The sequence below is a fragment of the Pseudochaenichthys georgianus genome, chromosome 8, assembly GCF_902827115.2.
Source record: "Pseudochaenichthys georgianus chromosome 8, fPseGeo1.2, whole genome shotgun sequence".
Lineage (NCBI taxonomy): Eukaryota > Metazoa > Chordata > Actinopteri > Perciformes > Channichthyidae > Pseudochaenichthys > Pseudochaenichthys georgianus.
In genome coordinates this window covers 21,266,643-21,289,117 of record NC_047510.2, presented here as the reverse complement: position 1 = coordinate 21,289,117, position 22,475 = coordinate 21,266,643, and the positions used below count along the sequence as shown (strand labels likewise).

Below are 22,475 nucleotides of genomic sequence, written 5' to 3'. Positions count from 1 at the left end.
GTTGGTGTGGATTTTGTCTTGTAATTTGACATTCAGTGAAAGTAGCAGTCAGCACTGTAAAAGAGGGTATTCGATATTGTATTGCAAAGATGTATCAGAATCCTTTGAGGGGACAGCTAAGTTACATGTTACTATTACTTTTTTTAAATGTGGGAAATCCAATATAAACGTACAAACAAGTTTGTGTGGGGCCAATTGAGCTGGCAGTACTTTGAATGATTAGAACTACTAATACTGCAATTATAGTTACATTTCTTGACCACAGCAACCAGCTTTTATCTGTAAAAAATCAATCTTTAACCCAGTGTTCACTTCCTGATCAGCACCAGCAGTGACTAACCGAACGACTAGCTAGCTAGCTAAGCTACGTGCAGCATTTAGCAGCTAGACCCAGAGATGTTATATAATTTTGAAATCTCTTCTCTTCTAGAAAAAGAGTTTCTAGAGTGAACATAGGAGTTAAATTAACCAGTGGACCAAAACACAAGTCTGATTTATAATAATTGATTTGCTACAGAAACACTTTTTGTTATATTCCATGCTCTTAACATCCAGATAGCAATGAATACATCAAATGCTTTGACAATATAGATACATAACAAAAATGTCATCTGTGGAAGTCGTGGCGCTGTAAAAAAAAAAAAGGCACGACCAATTATTTTAGCCGGCCCGGCTAAAATGCCTGGAAATAATTGGATTTTTAAACTCAAAAAGTGGCAGTATGGTAAATACAGACATGTTTATCATCACCTGCGTCTCAGATTTCAATGCAATTCATATCAAATGAATGATTATTATTTGTTGTTGGGAAACAAAAACAATCTAAATTATTCAAACAAACCATTGGTTGATTGATCATAATTTTAAAAGTCAAACTTCGTGTGTTATTTGACTGAAGAGGTACTGGAAAATAACCGGGTGAAACAAAAGTGCCCACAATCCTTCTGTGTATTGTTGACTAATGCAAACGACCACACACTGGACAACAGTATTAAAAGTTTAAACTCCCAAAATAACCCAAAACTAGTGTTTCAGTTCAAAGATCATGGAAAGGAAGGAGATGGTAAATGGGCAGCATTTATAGCACTTTTCCACTCTCGTGACCCCTCAAATGACTGACATAAGTCAAGTTGAACAGCAGGATACACACATTCATATAGTGCATGCACCTGCTAAGGGAGAACAAGATTCACACTCACACTGATCGCCATGCAATCAGGAGCAATTTAGGGTTCATTATCTTTGTCTCTTAGAGTTCAGGAGAGCCCAACAATGATGGAAATGAAGACTGTCCACACCTACGGTTTTGGTCACACATGGAATGATCACTCAGTTTGTGCATCTCACATAGCTTGTGTTTAGCAACTGAGATATTACATCTTATTGAACCAGGTCACTGTTCACCTGTTACTCTGTTAACGTGCCTTTGGCCACAAGACACAGATGTACACTTACTGTGTATGAAAGTCCTTTTTGTGTTTGTGATATATGCAACATAATGGTTCACTTTATTAACAAGGAAACAATGCATTATTTATCGTACACTTTGACAGTACATTTCCCCTTTAAATCCAGTCTCCTGAACTGTTGCTGAACAGCAGACAGCAGCCTCTAAGTTATAGAAAAGTGCTGAATGTTTCAAATGTAGCTTAGTAGTAATTTAGCATCTGGGTACAAGAGTTTGCTGGTGTGACATTAAGAAAGTCAAAAGAGTCAGTCTGTCTTGCAGATTTATTTATTTTTTGACATGAGGCACATAATTTCTCTTTATTCAGAGAAACATAATCTAATTTTAAAGATTATTTTTGTTAAACCTATTCAGCAATTGTTGGTCAGCCAGATGTACTAAATCAGAGCTGTGGTCTGTTCCTATTCAGTGTCATAGAAAGGCCTTGTGGCAGTCATTTGACTATTACCAGGTACATTATGCCCACACAGACATCTCTGCTCACCGTTATTAGAGCATTCGTATTGTACTATATTCCAGATTTTATTGTATATAGTTTATATTTGTGTTCATGTGCCATGTTTAGAGCTTTAGTGAAGTGCAAGTGCATTTTCTGAAGGAAATACTTTTGTGGTTTGGAGCTACATGCTCCAGTAATGTAAAAGTACCTGTTGTGCCTTGTGGCCACTGGAGGGCAGCAGAGGAGCAAGTCAGTGCGACGATCAGTTGTGAATGAAAAGAAACATGAGACACAAAGCAACAAGTCTCCCCTGAAATGAATGCATTATGTTTTATACGATATTTCCACACAAGCTTATGGTCTTTTTTGCCTAATGTTCATCTTCATTTTGCACAAGCTGGGAATTATTTGTGGTAATGTGGTGACTCAATTCAATGTTTACAAACCTTTAGTGCGATGGGCAGCTTGGTCTTCACGTGCTAGAAAAACAGACCATTATCCCTCCCGACCAACATCTTCTGGAGATTGTAAAGAACGTTTTGGTCTGGGAATGTTTTGTACTGCCAAGATTTGATTTAATATAATTGACTCCTTGTCAAAAATGTATAGAAGGTGTAGTGCGACATCTCCAGGTGAGCAGGTATTGTTGTTGCTTATGTTAAGGTGTAGTTGTGTTTAGTTCAGTTGGCCAACAATACATTAGGCCAACAGTGAAAACACCCTTTCTGATGCATATGTGGTAACTGTGGCTGGGGTCACCTTTAAATAGCTGACAACACCAACTCCTGTTAAGAGGATGGAGGAACCTGTGGACCCTCAATCTAAATCCAAAGTTGTTTTGCAGATGTTGGGGCTTCCCTTCACAAGGACAATAACAGAAGCATTCATGACCAAATAGAATGCAGCTTTATTTCACAAATATACATGTTCCAATGTCAATGTTCAGCAGCTGTCAACGGGTAAAACATACTTTACACTATTACATTGTGGGTTTCCCCTCCTCAGATGGGCAGGTCTGGTCCACTAGGTCACAATGCCTGCTAACTGCGAGGGACAAAAACAGAACGAAAGCATGCACTACTCAAAGCACAACTTCTACAAAATGATTACAGCGAGAGTTAGTCTACTCACCCTTTTAAAGTGTCACACCGTGCAGTCCCTACACTGAAAGCAGACAAGCTTCCCCCACAGAGGGAGAGGAACCTGTAACACGAACACTTCAGTCAATTATATTGCCCACAATCTGCACACAAGAAAACAATTGACAGAACATAAAACTAAAAAAGCACTAGTGGACAGTAGTCTTTTTAAAACATAATAGTTGCCAGCTCAAACACCAATTAAATATACCATTAAAAGAAGGTTAAAAACCAGGCTTACTTTGACAGAGTAATAGATCCTCCTGGCTCAATCCAAGAGGGGAAACGGTCATCAAACCTTTATTTATGCAGGTGAATCCCATTGAGATCATTGATCTCTTTTTCAAAGGTGACCTGCTGCAAGTATGGTTCCAGATGAATATACATGTATAAAACAGAAAACAACAGAATCAGACTCGGAATCAGCTGGTGAAAGTAACATTTGTTTATTAGAAAAGGGGAGCTGAGTGGAGGTTGGTTATGGCGGCAGTGGGAAACAGTTGTTCCAGGGTGGTTAGAGAGGCCTGGCTGGTCTTGGGAGTATGGAAGGCCTTGGATTCCTCCCGGGAGAGACATCAAAATTAGTGTGAGGCAAAAGCAGGCAAAGTTGTCGAAGAATATGCTGGAAAAAGCTAGAGCGGCACGCAACAATCCGTTCACGGCAACAATCTGGCAGGAAATGAGTGCAGGCTGCAGGTTTTCATAGTGTGGCTGATGGGCAGGTTGCAGGTGTGGTTGATTGGAGATTGCTCCCAGCCATGTAGAGCAGACCAGCAGGCAGTTGGGGGAGAGAGAGAGAGACGGGTTTTAGGGACGGGCAGTGACAGTCGGTCAGTTCCTCTATATGTCTGTCGGTCTCAAATCTAAAGGGTGCAATATCGATAGGCTGTATTTACACCATAAACGTGCACAGCTGATATAAAGGGACACCTAGTGGTTAAAGCATGTTATTGAATTTCATTATTTTTATTATTAGATGTTAATAGGATCCCTATAAACTTTAAATTATATTCATTACTCGTTATTCTCTACTAATAGTTAATTAAAGACTGTATATAATGATTATTTTGCACATGCCTTTCAAGATTTCAAGATTTTCTAAGGTTTATTGACATATCATACACAAACGGTGTAGTTATGCAATGAATGAAAAACTTTGTGTATACCTCCAGCAATGTTAATTATGTTGAAGCACTTATTTTAACTGATATTATACATATGTATTATACTCTTATATAAGATGTATGTAGATAGTATAAGAAATGTGCAGAATAAGACAGTGTAATGGTGGAGGTACACACATATTGATAGATGTCTTGTAATGCACTGTTGAGGAACCTGCGACCCAAGTTGTTCATCTCCGGCCTTGTCAGGTATTGAACAATCAATAAATAAAGAACACAGAATTATTAAATATAAAACACAGAATTTGTGTGATTATACTAAATGATTTACAAATAAACACCACTGCATATTTACAACTGTTACACATGCTGATAACGCAAATCTTCCAACTTGGGATCAATAAAGTATATCTTATCTTAAGATGATCGATGGCTAATGCCATATTTGCACAATGTGCCTCTGAACCTTGACAAGTGCATGTTTCAGGCTTATTATTTAACAACAGGAGGGGTCACAATCATAAGACCAGCTGTTAAATAAAGCTCTTCTGACCTTAGCTGGCATGTGGGTAATGCTGCCAATTATGGGCACAAGTAATTTTCACCCATTTATTAATTATATGTTTTACATTTGAGTGTTTCCTATCCCCTAAACCTCCAGGGATGTACACAGTTTAATACTGGAAACTTCTTATTATGGGAAATACGAAAACGTCTTTTAAAACTACAACTCCCAGTAGAGACGTGCCATAGAACATGTTGCGAACAAGCGGCAAACTCTGGGGAAGGAGGACATATGTAAACATTTCCCTTAACAATAACAGTGTTTTTATTTAATAAATTATACATTAACAATACAATAATATTACAACAAAACCTTACATCGAAATAAATATCATCTAAAATAGATGCATTTGATTTAAAAATAACAAATATAATTCAAAATTTAAATAGCAACAAAGAAATTATAAACATTTTTTTTTTTAAAGTATTTTTTTCTTTTTCTTGTTAATATCCATTATCTTCTCTGTTATGTATCTTCCGGTCTTTGCCAATCTGGCCAGCATTTCTTGGTCCTCCACGTCTTTCTCGTACAGCCACTGCTTGAAGCAAACTGAAAATAAGAAACAACAATGTTTTAACAAATCGTTAAGGTGATGACAGCTAATGAATAAGGAAATAAATGAAATATTCAAGGTCCTAATATTCAGCATAGCAGTTTTGAAGATAACAAAGTAAGACTGTGACATCACATCTGGAAGGGGTGGGGCTAACATGTGCTCCGGCTCCTCTGGATATCAACAGCCAGCCGACATCGGCACGCACACACACATTTTAAACTGGGGACAAACAAAACAGCAACAACCTGGAAAGTACCAGAGTGAGCTGTCGAGAATATTCAGAGAGCCTGCCGTAAAGTTGAAACCTGGGAGGTGAGCAAAGCGAGGAGGACACCGGAAAGGAGGAAGGTATCCGGATTGCTGCGAGCTCTTGGCGAGAGACATCCCCGGACGGTGCCGCCTGCAGCAGCATCAGGACCACCAGCATGGAGGGGGAGAATCACGGTTTGTCGTCCTCCCACTAGTATACACTGTTTTGCATGTTGTGGGCGTTTACAGTCGAGCCCTTTAAAGTTGGCTACCCCTATGTTCGGGTTTTCAAGCATTGCTGGATATCTGCTCTGCCAAGTGTTTGGAAATGAGAGACTGATGTTGCTGTCAGTGTGACAGTGTGGTGGGACTGTCACTGAGAGCATGGCAGACTGTACTGTGTATAATTTCCTTAATTCATAAAGGGACTCATTACTTGATTACATTGAAACACTTTCACAGGAAAGGGAAAATCCTGTTGTGTGTTTAGATGGCATCTTAAAACAGGTGCCCCCTTTGGTATTCATGCCAAAGGGGTATACAATTATCTTTGATGAATTATTTAGCATCGCACTGCAGCTACAGTATGGGAGCATTGTGGACACTGTATAAATCCACATAGACAGTAGAGTTAATGCAGTGAAAGACAGAAAAGTTCAGTTCCTGGGGGAATTGAGATGCAAAAGGATTTATTTATAAGCTGGCTTCTCTTCTGAGGTGTATAGGCTGCTCAGGTGACACAGTTTCACAAAATGCGTTCTTTTAAAACTGTCTTTAGAGGAAGTTCTGAATCACGCATAGGATGATTTCCTCCCTGCCCTGTTGATGTCAAGGCCATGATGAGCTAGCTGATGGCTCAGTTTGGGCAATGATAGAGGCTTTGCCTCATTTAGCAGTTTTTTCTGTGAGCTTAATGCATCTAAAAATAGAACCATCAGAAATGGCCTCATTGCAAAACTGATGCTCTGTACACAGAAGGGAGGGCTGGTACCCCACATAATTGATCCAAAAAACTGAGATCTAACCTTACTACCAATGAGGGCTTTATAGTGATAATATAGTGATATAGTGATATTTTGTTTCTTCACTTGCCCAGCTAAAGTATTGCCCCTTGATTGTGTTTTTGACATAGACACAAGGAACATGTGACTTTTCACATACATAATGTTTGTTCTGAGAGGATAATCATATTAATTTGCAGTCGTCTTCCCTTGTCAGTACTTTCCTATGTTCAATGAATAGGGCAATGATTATGTAATTATCTGCTTAAGTGTGAAGCACAAGAGAAGGGACATGCCAAAACTCCTAGTGCATTCAAATAACACTCTCACTGTCCCTGACACCTCTTTAGTCAAATCAGGAGCTTGTGGATCAGAATGAGTAAGTAATATCATCTCTTGTGTCTGAGCACCGTGACTGTTCAGCGTACTTGAAGCTGAGAAGGAGGGAGGATAGAAATAATCCATCCGCTGTCAAGATTCAAACAGACTATTTTCGTAGAGCTCTACTTTATTATTGATGCAGACTTATGCAACAACCCCATGCTGTGTATTTGAGGATAATCTTTGCATTTTACAGTCTTGCAGTGTCATGTGTAAAGTCACCGGCTAAAGATTTAGGACATAATTACCATACTGTGTTTTTGAACTGTGATGGTTCCCTAAATCAGCAATCTCTGGATTCATTGGGTTGTGCTCTGTTTCAAGCCTCACTTCAAAGGCTTTGAGCTGCACGTTGACAGAATCATCATCTTTTTTTCTCGTGCTCTTTTGCAATCTACCTGCGCTTGTCAATGCAACTCAGTTTTCCTTTGCATAAAGAAATGTGTGCAAACAAAGGAAATTGTGTGCTGGTTTATAGGTGTGGTGCACTAGCTGCAGGTGTGGTTTCTGTGGTTATGGGTTTCACCTTCGCTCTCAGTTTGAAATATAGGAGCTTCTGCTGGTCTGTAACAAGTTGATTTCAACTGTATACTGCCACTCTCTACCAATCATCAGACAGGTTTACTCCTGCACAAAGCTCCTCTCTCGTTCAAAGCATACTCTGTCAAAGCAGCAGCAGCCAAATCTCAGAGGACGTGTGCAGACATATCGTATTCCTAGTAAAAAAAGAAGAAGTGTGACATGAAAATAAAAATCTTTAGTTGAAATATGTCACTTCAAGGTGAATCCAGGTCTGCACTTGTGCTGTAGGCCTACTTAATAAACCAAGAAAAGCTACAGTGTAGAATAGTAAGCTGATGAAAGCATCACACCTTTATTTTCCATCATTAAATCTACACCAATCAAAGAGAGATGAAGATTAAGGGAAGCACATAGAGAAAAGCGTTACAAGCATTGAGACAGGAAATGAAACGTGGGCTAGGGTGTTGCTGATAACGTTGCTTAAATCCATATTCAGCCTGATAAGCTTTATTCCGGTGAGCATTTAGTTGAGTGGTTTCCGCATAGGTGCTTGTTCTGCTTCCACCCAGCTATTGTTAATCACTGAATGTGATGCTACAGTGTAGGAGTTCCACCAACACAGTTCAGCGAGCTCTCGGTTGGTTTCATACCCATATGGGGAAACTCTTTTATCACACAGGAGATGTGTCTACCTACCTGACTGTTTGAAGACAAACATAGGAGTATTTTTCATCAGATTCTCCCGCTAGACGTGCCTGCTGAGGCGGCGGAATGTTTTCTGCTAGATTTTCCAACCTAGAGGAATTCAATCTGCTGTATGGTACATTTTACTTTGTGAATGACTAACGCCCTTCTGGTTTTAAGAATAAAAGGTGTTGTTCCATTCTATGTCCACCTGGTGGCATGTATGCATAACAGAGTGCATGTGTGGGTCCAGTTCAAGGAAGGGACTACACACTACACAGTGTGGTAATGTGACATGCATTGATGCTATAGGAAGTTATTTTACCATTTAAAACCATCTGAGTGAGTAGACAGCGCCGTGTTTGTCGTTATGACTGCAGACTGTTGAACTGACCAATGTTTATGCCCCAAAAATCCTTACTCCTTAGTCCTTAACTTTAAATGTTAAAGGTCCCATGTCATGCTTTTCCCGTTATTACCCGTCCCCTTGTGTGTTATGTAGCTTTTTATGCACCTAGTGACGTAACGATGAACCAATGGACCAATTGGTTGAAATGGACCAATCCGTGGAGCTCCTCACACACCACACTCTAAAAACAAATGCCTTGACTCAACAAAGAAAATCAACGCAACAGTTTGCATCAATGTTTATTGAGTTAAGACAACTTCTAATGAAATTGTCTTAAAGCAACAACGTTATTTGAGAAGGCATTTCCTCTACAATCAGAGGTGTTTTTAATTACCACTTACTTAATAATTGGTAGCATAAACACAAGTTTTGAAGTTGATTACTCAAAAGATTAAGTTGTTCCGACTAGTTTTACCACATGATTTAAAAGTAATTTTAAGTTGTATGTACTTAATTACCATCATTGTGAACACACATTTTTAAGTTGACAACCATTTATAAATTAAGTTGCTCCAAATATATTGTATTCAATCGTTTTCTTAGCTTTTTCATGTTTTTGCCTTTAAAGAAAGAAATTAATTACACAACAAAAGTATTAGGCAATTCACTTTTTATTTTGAACTGCAGTTGTTTATTTCAACACATGATGTTTCAATCAGGAGAGAATTCATTTAGTTTGAACATTTATTGACACATGCCATATGATAAGGTGCATGAACACCTGAAATCACAGCTGACTGCAGGAGAGAGGAGAACCATTTTATAGTTTGGCTGCAGCGCAGTGATTGGCTGCTGGAGAATGAGGTGAAATGTAATAGGCTAAAGAGAACGCCTGTGATGAGCTGATTATATGCAGCTGCGGAGTGAATGTATATACACCCAGTCTTCCTGAAAGAACTTGCGCTGAGCTTCATTTCAATCTTGATAAAAAAGATCAATAACACACATTTAAATTGCCCCACAAATAATAAATAAACACATTAGCCATATTACCATGGGAAATGGGGACACAGAAAATAAATGCTGCCATCACATCGAAGTTAGAGGCCTTTGCATATTTAAAACCAGTGCCAAATATGTAACATCTGTAAAGTTTTTGTAAAACTACAGAAACAAACTCTCAATGGCCACCAATCTGCAGATCACACACATCCATTTCACAAAAGATGTAACAAAGATGTTTACACTGCCGACAGTCATTATTTCAAACAGTATGAACACATTTAACGCAGAATGCTCCCTCATTCATTTGTTTCCCTCGACCACGATGGTTGCCATCGTATGGTCAGATCCTGGGGTGGACCGGTCACTGATGAAGGCGATATTCATGTCCTTTTGAAGCACATTGAATAATAGGTTAGCGCATAAGAGATAATGAATTAGGTAACTGCATTCTTTTCAAACTGTCACTCTTAGCTAATTCAGAGCCATTATTACCAGCTGCTAAAGCAACGCTGGTATTGTTTTCACCTATTGAGTCTGCATGTGTGTGTCGTCATGGCAATGTGGTCCTGAAGACACACAGAGGTGCTTTTGAGTACTTTGCCTAGTGTTTAAATGCATGTGGACAGATTTTGTCAATCCCAACCGTGCAAGTTTTAGTGTACCGTCTCATCTTTTTTGCAGGTTCCATACAATACTTGAACTGGTTAAGTGAAGAGCAGAAGCCACTTTTCAAATGTTACACAATCCTTTTCCCATGCCATTGCTGTCAACACCTATCCATGCTGAACGTTGCTAAGATATTATTGATTGGAGTGTGTCCAAAAGTGCAATATGCTTCAAAATGTAACTGACAGAGAGCAGTGATATTGTCCTGTGCCCGTGGATTTTATTTTATTTCAAGATTTTTAATTACGTCGCTAAACTCCTTGAAAAGGCCCTCTTCCTTGTCTCCAAGGTACACAACAAGGCAGCGGATGGCTATGGTTCTCTGCGTACTTCAATTGTATTGTGCTATTTTTGAAAAAGGAAAAAAAGAGAAATGACCTAAATGAATATATTCCGAACTGCCAACAACTTGCATTTCAATGACAACTCTAAATAAGGATCCTACCTCAAGAAGCATGTCCTTGATCTGCTTCACCGAGATTCATTTTTAATAAAAAGCGATATCACAATAGTAACCAAAGTATTTTTACTCTCACAGTAGCCTCTACTACTTGGTATCCTCTCACAGAACTATTCACAGTTTAAACTAATTTTGGTCAAACAGCAATTTGCCTATACAGTGCAACTACAAGGCTATCTACTGTATTTGAATGACAAAAGATGACACTCACCTTAAAATGTCCTTTGTATATTTCTATTTGTCTTAACTGTGGGAACTTGTCCAGGCACGTTAAGTGGGAGTGGACTTGAAATCCTTAACTCAAGGTGTAGAACAATTAAGTTATCAAGCCAATTGCATTACTTACTACAACTTGAATTTTGTTTTAAGTAAATTAACGCAGAAATCAGAGTTCAAATTGAAAGGGCGCCTGAATTCGCCTGAATTCGTTTTTAGAGTGCAGGATCCCTTGGCTCACAGTTCGCCACACACTCAAGTGTGTGTGCTCAGGCTGAGTTCAGGCTGAGTTTCGCTGTGTCTCGCTGTCTCGCAGACCCCACGCAGCAACCAGGAAACGACACCAGTAATCCAGCTCACACTGTCTGCTCCTCGAGTCTCAAAGGGCGGAGCAGCGAGCCCCGCAACGTCCCGCCAACGCGGCACCCAGACCCCACGCAGCATTCTCATCTGTTTGTTTGTAATCCCATTGAGGTCAATGATCTCTTTTACAAGGGAGATCTGCCGTCATTACTGGTGTCATTTTATGGCTGTTAACAAACGCCATTGTAACACATAAACACACATCAGAGCACAGTGGACTCATAGGGAGGGGGGGGGGGGCAGGAGCTCCAACAAGGCGTTTAGGACAGTGAGTGAATACACATACTATACAGAGATGCTGTATGAGAAAACCAATTTGATTTTGGAACATTGAACAATGTAAATCTATTCTAGTAGACCTCAACAATGGAATTATGATCCGTAGAAATAGCAATGACATGGGACCTTTAAGTTGTAATGTTACATGGGATAAACCAAAAGGGGACAACATCCTAGAAACAGTTTAACAGGGCTTAATTAAAAACTATAGGTTACTTACGTAACCCCAGTCCTCAGAGTAACATGAAGTGAGATGTCTCACTATGGGATGCGCCTCATCGCGGAGCAAACAGAAGCATCAATCTCATTACGCCAATCCTGATTGGCTGGTGATCTTGACGTCAGCGTCAGAGGAAATCACCCCCTATAAGTAGCTTGCGCCACAACGCATGCGTCATTCAAAATAAGCACCTCTTCTCGCTTCACCATAGCAAGGAGGGCCGTCTGGTGAGACATCTCACTTCATGTTACTCTGAGTACTGGGGTTACGTAAGTAACCTATAGTTCTCATTCATAACACTCCGTTCGATGTCTCACTATGGGATACTGTAGCTCCCGTATTGCCCGACGAGCTTATCTCGAAAATCACCGATCAACCAGAACTTAACAGGTAGAGTCCCGACTCAACAAGGTGCCCAGCACTGCTCGGGCCATGCTTGGAGCGGAGACGTCTAGCCTGTAAAAGCGGACAAATGTGAGCGGCGAGGACCAGCACGCCGCTGCACAGATGTCTTGGATGGAAACACCCTTGAACAAAGCCCAGGATGTAGCCAGGCCCCGAGTCGAGTGAGCATGCAGACCCGAAGGTGCTTGCAAATTCTGACTCGTATAGGCCAAAGCAATTGCCTCCACAATCCAGTGGGAGAGCCATTGCTTAGTAACAGGCTTGCCCTTGTGAGGGTTAGCCCAGGACACGAAGAGTTGGTCATTAAGACGAAGCTCCTTTGATCTGTCCATATATGTGTGTAAAGCCCGGACTGGACACAACAGATCCTGCTGCTGCTCCCCGGAGGAAACCAGTGGCGGAGGAAATGCCTCAATGTCAATTGGGGTACATGAAGCAACCACCTTTGGTGTAAAGGCAGGGTTGGGCTTCAACAACACTCTCGTTTGCCCTGGGGCGAACTGAGTGCATGAGGGATGTACAGACAGTGCATGAATATCGCTGACCCGCTTGGCGGATGCCAGGGCCAGTAACAGCACTGTCTTGAGTGACAGATGTTTCATGTCAGCTCCTTCCAGGGGTTCAAATGGGGTCATTCTGAGCCCATTTAAAACCACTGCCAGGTCCCATAAGGGCACCAGCGACCTGGAGACAGGGAGGAGCCTGCGAGCTCCCTTCATAAAACGGCAAACCAAAGGATGTTGGCTAGCCGTCTTACCCTCAAAGCCCACATGGCATGCAGCAATAGCAGCCAGGTACACCTTGATCGTGGAGAAAGCTCTGTGTTTATCGATCAAGTCCTGTAGAGATGATAAAATCACCCCGACAGGACATGGAAAAGAGATGTGTCCTTCTTGAAGGCACCACTCCTCAAACACCCTCCACTTACAGTCGTAAAGAGACCTGGTGGAGGAAGCTCTCGCACTCTGAATAGTGTTTATCACCTTCTGAGGGAGTCCCACTGTATTCAGATTGTACCACTCACGGGTCAGGCCCATAGTGCCCCGCGCTCTGGGCGTGGGTGAAGGATCGCCCTCCCCGCCTGAGACAATCTGTCCCTGCGTGGTGGGGGCTGCCATGGCTGCCCGCACAACAGCTGATACATCTCCGCCAGCCCGTATATTGCGGGCTAGGGCGGAAACATCAGAGTAAGTGTGTGGCGTTGCTCCTTCACTCTGGCCAGAGTTGGGGGTAACAGAGCCAGGGGTGGGAACGCGTACAGAGGACCCGGAGGTCAATCGTGTACGAGTGCGCCCCCGCCTAACAGTGCGTTTAAATCGTGCATTAAAGAGAACAGCTGTCATTGAGCATTTTTTCTTTATGCGAACAGATTTAACGCGGCTCCGCCGTAACGCACCCACAGCGGACTCACGATCCTTGGATGTGGAGTCCAGTCTGCATAGAGTGGTGCACCCCTGGACAGTAGTTCTGTCCCGAGGTGCATCACTCCCGGTACCTGTGTCGCTCTCAGAGAGAGGAGACGTCTGCCGCTCCAAAGGATCAGTTTGTGTGCCAGTGTGTGTGACTGTCCTCACGAGGGCATGGTGTCCTCTGAGAGAAGGCAGGAAGCATTTTAGGGTGGGGAACACCGCTAAGAGCTCCGGGTAATTTACGTGCGCCCGCTGGAGGTCTCTGCTCTAGAGACCTCTCACTGGGCGACCTTCGTAAATACCCTATCAGCCTGTCTGACATGCGTCCGTGGTGACCACCTTCCGTGAAAGGACAGCACCCGTAGGCGCGTCCCGCACTAGAAAAGTCGGGTGTAGTGCCACTACGCATTACATAATAACCAATACTCTCCGCACTTCGTGGCGCGCGGGGTATAGTTTTATTATGAGACCCATGTTGAGCGGGTGCTTTACGAGGACATTTGTCTGCGTAATCTGACTCTGCTCGGCGGGCATTATAGATAAAACCCTTCTTTCTAGGAGAGAGAGAACCTCTCTCTCCAGAATGTTGGTTGACTCTCTCTGGGCTTGAGAAAACAGAAAAAGTGTAACTGTTTTGAGAAGCCCAGGCAGATGTCGTGAGTATCTCCTGCTGTATGCTCCTTAGAGCCAGCTGAGATGCCACGCTTACGGCACCACCGGCACTGCGCATGCGCGTAACGGTGGTGCCCTTACAGCTCCAGCCGGCACTGCGCATGCGTGTGACGGTGGAGCCTTCACAGACCCGTCAATAATCCGCCTTTTTAGAGATGCCGTAGCTGCTCTCAAAAGGGGAAGAATTGGCGGGCTGTTTATTGGTTTTATTGATTTTCTTTTCATTTTTTTGAGCTGCGCCCTCGGCCTGAAGCCTGGATGCGTCAGCGGCAAATGTTTTATGACAGAGGAATCAATCAACTTGAGGATGGTGTTCAGGCATCTCTCGAGGCGGCGGGAACACATTCACGGAGGGGAGAAGGAGGGGCTATCACGCCGCTCGCTTCTTCTTCCTCGACTGCTGGACAAAATTCTGGGTTGGCTGAGCCTGAGCTGCAGCCGGAACCGGAGATTGTCTCGGCCAACTTGCCCTTGTCTCCAGCCTGGCCTGGGGACTCGGGGTGGGCTGCGACCTCTGCTTGTCCGGTGCTTTAAACCGGGCAGAGTTCGCTTGGGTGAAGGACTGCTGCTGCGAAGGCAGCGGCTGGACCCTTCGAGGGAGGCAGAGGTGGAGTGCCTCGTCCTCCTTCTTCTTCGTCTCACACCTCCTTTGCATGGAGGCGAGAGCGGAGCCGAAAATTCCAAAATTCCAGAGTGGCTGCTCCCAGGCTACCCGACAGGTCCTCGCAGAGCTCCGCTTAGTAGGCGGTTAGCAGCGAGGACACGTTCAGGGCCCTGGCGGACAGCGCTGCAGCTTTATAGGACTTTTCAGTCATTGTGGACTGAAAGCGGTCCGCCTTTGCTGGCAGCGTGGGGTTCCTGCTCGGTGAGGGGCCCACCTTTGGTAGAAGGTGGGCCGCCACTAGCGGTTCCATGGGCGGAATGCGGAGCAGGCTGAGCCTCTCCATTCCATCGCAGTCCAGGGAGGAGGCACCCTGGATTGGGACCTTGTTGCTGAAGGGCCGGTCACTCCACGAGACCGACACTTCATCCAACATTTCTGGAAAAACCGGGAGGAGTTGCCTCCCTTTGCCCGCTGTTTGGGGAAGATGCTTCCCCTCGTAACAGGACCTGGAGGTCTCCTTGGCCATTTCAGGACACGGAACATTGAGTCTGACCGCAGCCCGTTTGCACACGGCCTGCAGGTCCATGCTCAGACCGGAAAAAGCTGGTGTGCTGTCGCCCGGGAGAGCAGCCCTCGCTCCAGGCTTTGCAGCCTGGGCCGATGACATGAAGGTGTCCTCTTCTTGTTCATCTGACTCGGACAGGAGGAACGCCAGGGTGTCCTCCTCATCGTCCTCCTCATAATCCAACTCGAGGACATCCTCCGCGGGTGAGACCATGGTGAGGTCTAACCGGGAGCCCCAGCTTGGTAAAGCGCGGGAATCCGTTCCTGCGTGTCTTGTCGTCACCGGGTCCCGGCCTGCCAGGGCGCGGGATTCCGGTTCTGAGGCCATCGCTGATAATGAGCCCCAGACCGACACGGAGAGGGGTTCGCTCTCTGTGGCGGACGCCCCCGTGTCTTGACTGCCGGCCGGCGAGTCCATGGACATGGGGGGGTCCTGTTCCGACAGGCTAGCTTGTCTCGCTAACCGTCGGCGGAGGCTCTTGACTGTGAAGCGGACACAATGTCCGCATGAGCAGGGGTCGATAGCGCCTCGGGCGTGTTCCAGCCCGAGATCTTCAACCCGCAGTCGCAGAGTCGAGCCACCGAGTCCCTGACTCCTCTGGTGTGAGGGAGAGGGGCGTCCATCTTTGTCGCCTCGTGGCGTGGAGAGTAGGGATGCCAGCGATTATTCGATTATTCGAATATTCGCTACAGTCTTCATAATCGAATATTATTTTTAAAAATCGATTTTATTTATATTTTTTTTTTTTAATGTTTTTTTTTTTTTTTTTTTCTGGCTTAGTTTCAACCAAAATATATATAAATATATATATGCTAATAATAGTAATAGTATTAATAATTGTAAATGGTCATTGGTCACACCACCAGTTTGTTTTACTGTAAACTTGGAAGCCTGCGTGCAGAGCAGACTGCTGCTGCAGCACGCTACACACCGACCCCGCCCCCAACCCGCCTCTCCCTCACACGCAGTGGCGACTGGTCATTAGGGGCAGGTGGGGCACAGCCCCACCTAGTGTCAGCAGAAAGTATTAAAATAATGATTACAACAAAATGCAAAAAATAAATTAAAAAATATATAAAATATATTTTAAGATCATGTTTAATCATCTGATTCGTCTGTACATTGCTGTTTTAGTATGTGTTCTTCTAATTAGTGTCTACAGTGTGTGCCTATTGAGCTGTTTAGAGCCATGTGGGACAAAACCTGATCCTGCCCCTCCCTCTGACTGTCGTGAACGGTGACTGCAAAAACTACACTGCGCATGCTCAGAGTATTTTCCTATTTAATGTGTGTGGCAAAAAATAATGACCATAGGGGCAAAGTGCTGCCATCCCCACCATACGTCATCTCACATAATTCAGAGCTGATTGGCTGTAAGTACGTGTGCCGCGAAAAGTGTGGTGTGTGAAGAGGAGGAGAGAGAGCTGCAGTGAGGCGTCCTAAAACCAGGAAGTAAGCTGCGCATGGCTTCCCTCCACAAAAAAGCAACGAGATTTCTCCATAGGATTTTAGAAAATAGCTCAAAATAAGATCTGTGGGAAACGTAGCTGTTAGATAAATGTACGTTTTGTTCAGCCGGATAATATCCACATATCTACCCTACTTTTATCATTTTCGAATCAAAAATCTATTGATTAGATTAGATTTATGATAGACTTTTTAAACTACAAGAAGATAAGGAGGACTTTTACAAAAAAGTAATAGAGATTTTTGTCCAGAGGGATAGGCAAATGGACTTAATCTTCAAGTCAAGGTAAGACTGCAATTTTATTGAAAATGGGATCTTACTAAGAGAGAACAATTCAATATTTAAATGATACAATTACATTTTTTTGGGTATCCTTCTGTTGAACTGTCTGTTTAAAAGTAATTGAAGCATCAGACAAAAAAAGCTTTTGAAAATAATATTATATTTTGATTTAATATATTTGTAAACCTGAAGAGTCAGTGCCAGTGCCTCACCAGCCATGAACCTCTCTGCAGAAGCTTATATATAGACATCTGAGTTTTTTGTGCCCCACCATAGAAACGCCACTGCTCACACGTGCGACTAAAGATGAACAAAGCGGCAGGTAAAAAGAGTTCCTCCTCGTGGAACTACTTCGAACTTACAAGTCCAAAGGAAGTTAAATGCAAGCTCTGCGAAAAGACGTTGGTCTATCACAGCTCAACCTCAACAATGCGTTCGCATTTGAGTGCGAAGCACGCCAAAGAGGTTACAGAGAAAGACGCAGCACAGCCGGCCATTACCAACTTCACTTCAAGGCCACGTCGTGATGACATGCTTGTTTGTTGTCTGTACTGTTAAACATGTTCCAGTAAAGAAAACAACGGAATTCCTTTTTTTTTTCTCTCCCGCGGGGAGGGCCCGCTCTCGACAGGTGGGACGGGAAAAAAGGTATTACCACCTTGTCCTTAATCCGGAGAAAAAGGACGGTGTGGGTCTTTTATTCCCGGAGAATACTGACTGGTGTGGCAGTATGCTCCTCTTTTAATCCTTTTCCCCTCCGTGGGGAAGAGAAAAGAAAAACTTCCTCGCTACCGTGGTGTCGGTAGAGAGGGAGCGAGCTAGCAACAGGTGTGCTGCTAGCTTGAAAAAAAATCGGACCTACATTACCTTACTTTCTCGTAGAGAAGGGCGAGGTCGATTTTTAAGTACTAACAGCGTTAGTACTACCGTCTTCCTGCGAAGAAGAAGGAATAGCCGGCTAGCGCCCGTCGACCGAAATGGTATTTTGGGTTCAGTCTGTGGACTGTGAAGCTTGCCCGGCTACTGTGAGATGTGCTCTGAAGCGAGAAGAGGTGTTTGAATGACGCATGCGTTGTGGCGCAAGCTACTTATAGGGGGTGATTTCCCCTGACGCTGACGTCAATCTCATTACGCCAATCAGGATTGGCGTAATGAGATTGATGCTTCTGTTTGCTCCGCGATGAGGCGCATCCCATAGTGAGACATCGAACGGAGTGTTATGAATGAGAACTCTTCAGGGAACCTTTAAGTCGAGCCTGTTGTGACTGCAATCGGTGCTCTAAGTCTCCAACGCTGTGTTGCACTATAATAACCTGCAAGATATGAGGCAATAGACATACTGAATCAAAGTTTACTGTTATTGCTATGGCTCATTTGCGTTTATCGCTTTCATTAGGGTACTTACAGTTGGCTGTGGGGACTCAGGCCTGGCCACTTGGCAGTTTAGTCTAACACACTGATGTTATTGCATTTACAGCAATGAACTGATAAGGAACTGATATATTTTTTGACCTTGCCAGAAGGTATCCATCTATCTATCTATCTATCTATCTATCTATCTATCTATCTATCTATCTATCTATCTATCTATCTATCTATCTATCTATCTATCTATCTATCTATCTATCTATCTATCTATCTATCTATCTATCTATCTATCTATCTATCTATCCATCTATCCATCTATCTATCTATCTATCTATCTATCTATCTATCTATCTATCTATCTATCTATCTATCTATCTACCTGTTTACTTATTTAAACTCACGGCAGGTACTGACTGAGTTGCTGCTGACAACACACTCTTATTCAGAGAGGTAATGTGGAGCAAAGCGGTAGGGGAGGAATATGCATATTAAAAAAGAGAAGACGACATTTGTGCTGACTTCAACGTGTACAGTGTCGCTATTCCTCCCGTGACAAGGCGATGTGCAGCTGCAACACTAAACAATGGTCAGGACTGACTATGCAGTTCAGGCAGGGGTCACTCCAGGGCACTCGGCCCTCTGGCAATGAACTGAGCAATGATTGTTGGATCAGAGGTCATGTCAGAGCCTGGCTAGGTGAAGAAATGCAGTATATGTCAGTTATAGCTAGATGGGTTCTGTAATGCCACCTAGCCTGAGTTGCTGACATGCTTGCCATTAATGAAGGGCCAAATTGATCATTAATAGTGACTGACACTAAATGAGAGAGCTGTTATTAAAGGGCCCATGTCATGCTTTTCCGGTGATTACCCGTCCCCTGTGTTATGAAGGGTTTTATGCATGTAAACGGTCTGCAGAGTCAAAAACCCTCAAAGTACACCCTGTAGCGAGTAAAACTCTAACACAGAAAATACCTGTCTATATGCTGCCCCAGAACGCCTCGTTGGAGATTTCTCATTTTCCATTGTTTGCTTCCTGGGTTCTATGACGTGTGAACACCCAAATCAACAACAAATGACCGGATTGGCCCAAATGGACCAATCCGCGGAGCACCTCACACACCAGGATCCCTTGGCTGGTAAGCGCTGTTAATAGACGAGTTGGGATCGCGGAGAAATGCTCTCTCAGACCCATTCTCACTGCGTTATAAACCTTTTTCTTACTCAATACCAAGCCACACTTATTGTTTTTACTTCGGCTGTGAGTGTTTGTGTGTGCTCAGAATGAGTTTAGCTTGTTCTCTCTGTATCGCCGACCTGGAAACCTGTCCGCTCCTTGCAGCAGCTCACAGCAACGAGCCTCACAACGTCCCGACCAATCAGAGCACACTGGGCTCACAGGGAGGGGGGGGCAGGAGCTCCAACAAGCCGTTTAGGACAGAGAGTGAATACCTGGTGAATACACATACTATACAGAGATGCTGTATGAGAAACCAATGTGAGTTTGGAAAATTGCACAATTTAAATCTATTCTAGTATACCTCAACAATGGAAATATGATCAGTAGAAATGGCCATGACATGGGACCTTTAAGGAGTTAGAGACTGTGTGAAATTGGCAGGTAGGCTAATTCAGAGTGGCAGGAGTTCAGGAGTTGGTAAAACATTTTGGAAATCGATTTGCGATGATTAGGAGCACATCTGTAGCAGAACCAGACCGGTTTATTGTGTGTGTGTGTGTGTGTGTGTGTGTGTGTGTGTGTGTGTGTGTGTGTGTGTGTGTGTGTGTGTGTGTGTGTGTGTGTGTGTGTGTCATGTTATTTCAAGACCATGAAAATGTGACTGTGTTGTGGTGAATAACCTCAATAGCTGTGAAGATATTATCTGATCAAAACAAATGGCTCCCAGTGTTTTGCCCAGGAACAAATTATTTATTTCACCCCGTTGCCAAGCAACAATGATATCTTGAATTTATATACAAGGCTTTTGAAGCCAAAACAATGATGAGTGACTAGAAGCTAAAAAGCTACAGTGGAGATGGAACTCAAACACTGCAGTGCACAAAACAAATAAATGTGCTGCGGATATTTCTCCATGAGCCTGATGCACAGTAAAACAATTTAATGAACTGTTTCTTAAATGAATTCCCCGTGGTTTCTACATTTTATCAGGCAAACTAGCTTGCAGCAAAAACAAAGTAACAGAAAATAGAGATCTGCCCTGAAGGTACATTAACATACGCTTTAAAGTACAAGCTGACTTTTCCATTTGTGTGTGCATTCTGTTATGTCTAAGAATATCTGCTTGAATTAGTATGGAAAGTATCAAGAGAGTGCAAGTGGGAGAGAAAGAGAGAGAGAGAGAGGAAGAGAGAGAGAGAGGAAGAGAGAGACAGAGGAAGAGAGAGACAGAGCAGAGGAGGATAGAGAGAGGCTGAGACACCAGCAAAAAAGGGGAACTGGGCGAAAGCAGAAGTGATTTCAGCGTCCTGGCAAGTTGCACATTCGCTCTAATCGAGAGGGAAGAGAAAGTAGGTGAGTGTGAGAGACTGGCCCGGGGAGCGCAGGATTCATCCAGCAGCTGGGGGGGGGAATAAGTGACCGAATGGAGTTCCTAACAGTTGGAGTCTCTCCTTGGACTGAGTGACTCCCAGCAGCCTAAGCGGGGACCTCCAGGCCTCAGCTACTTCCCCTTTTTCCATCTCAATCTGAATCGTCAGGAGGAAGCACTCACACAGCCACCAACAGATCCCTCACAGACACACACATCACACTGAAGCTATGGGGTCAGTGAGTGAACTCTGCGTGTCCAGCCTTCAGACGTTCTTGTGTCCAGCCGTGAAGCCGCTTCAGCAAGCTCCAGGTAAACTCACATAACTGTGGGCCTTATGTTGTTGTTGTACAATTGTTTGTAGGTCGCTTGTTGTTGCATTTTTTCCTGTAACATGGCTTAAAATAGATAAATCAACATCAATTAAAATACATCTCATACTGGCGATAAAAACATGTTGATTGGCAGTGTTTGTGTCCTTGTAGTGCTTGTTTGACCACATTCACAAACACACGGGATGATAACAGCGGGACAGAAATAGAGGTAGATTCCCGTGGCTAAGGAGGTTCTCTCATTAACTTAAAGCTCTGTGCACACACACGTGCTGAGAGGGAGCGGGCTAATGTTATTACTTACTGAGTAGATCTAATCTCCAGCAGGTCTCACACACTATCCCCAGCCAAAACCCATTTAACTGCTCAAGATTACTTCTCACAACCTCTTTCACACATCGTATGGCAACACTATAACCTCAGGTAAAAACAGCCACATATTTCTGCTTTTTCCCGAGCATTAAAAAAGGTCTCCCTGTTGCTGTCTTCTTCGATAACAGGGACAGCATGTTGTTGTGTCTACAGAGATTGCCTCCTAACCTGCATAAACAACTCTCATAATAACAGATGGAGGAGAAGTAGAGCTGGCTAAGACGTTGACCTCTTTAGGAGCTTTTTCATACTCCCCATCTGTTTCTAAGACGTATCCCTTCCCTTCACTGTAGTCATACCAGAATCTGAACTGTAATGGAGCTAGTTTGTGTTACTGTTTGTTTAGAATTGTTGGTTGTTAGGTGATGCAACTGCATTACCCTTCACTGCAGGGTTGTGTACAGGTTTCTATTGGGAGTGCTTAAAACTATGTTGGCAGAGAGTGTTGACATGACTAAAGCGGCTTCGCTGGGTTGTGGTGAATCAGCTGACTGAATGCGTAGCAAAGGGGAAACAGTGCTGTCTCAGTGATTTTAAAAACACCTGAATCAGCACCATGGTCAAACATTAGAGGGGACTTCTTTTTCCGATTTGGTATTTCAAACGCTACGTAATCTAGAATGTTCTGGTATCAAGAACATGGTGACAACAGAGATTATCCGATTGTTGTCTCGCTAAGAATAATTACTTGGATGGAAGAAAAGTTCTGGTTTGATATGTCAACGGGTTGTCATTTGAATATTTAGCCTCCAGTCTAAACTTAT

General features: G+C 43.4%; 1 protein-coding gene across 2 annotated transcripts in view; it reads left to right on the top strand.

The window, feature by feature from the left end:
- Window positions 1-5,517: 5,517 nt before the first annotated feature.
- cyth1a (cytohesin 1a) overlaps window positions 5,518-22,475 on the top strand; it is a 53,416-nt gene continuing 36,458 nt past the window's right edge. The window contains exon 1 of one of the 2 annotated variants that reach the window (XM_034088903.2): window positions 5,518-5,735. In XM_034088903.2, the coding sequence (XP_033944794.1) occupies window positions 5,717-5,735 (19 nt within the window). In that variant the 5' untranslated portion in view covers window positions 5,518-5,716. Of the gene's footprint in view, window positions 5,736-20,917; window positions 21,320-22,475 lie in introns of those variants that run through there. The other variant, XM_034088901.2, reaches the window with a different exon arrangement.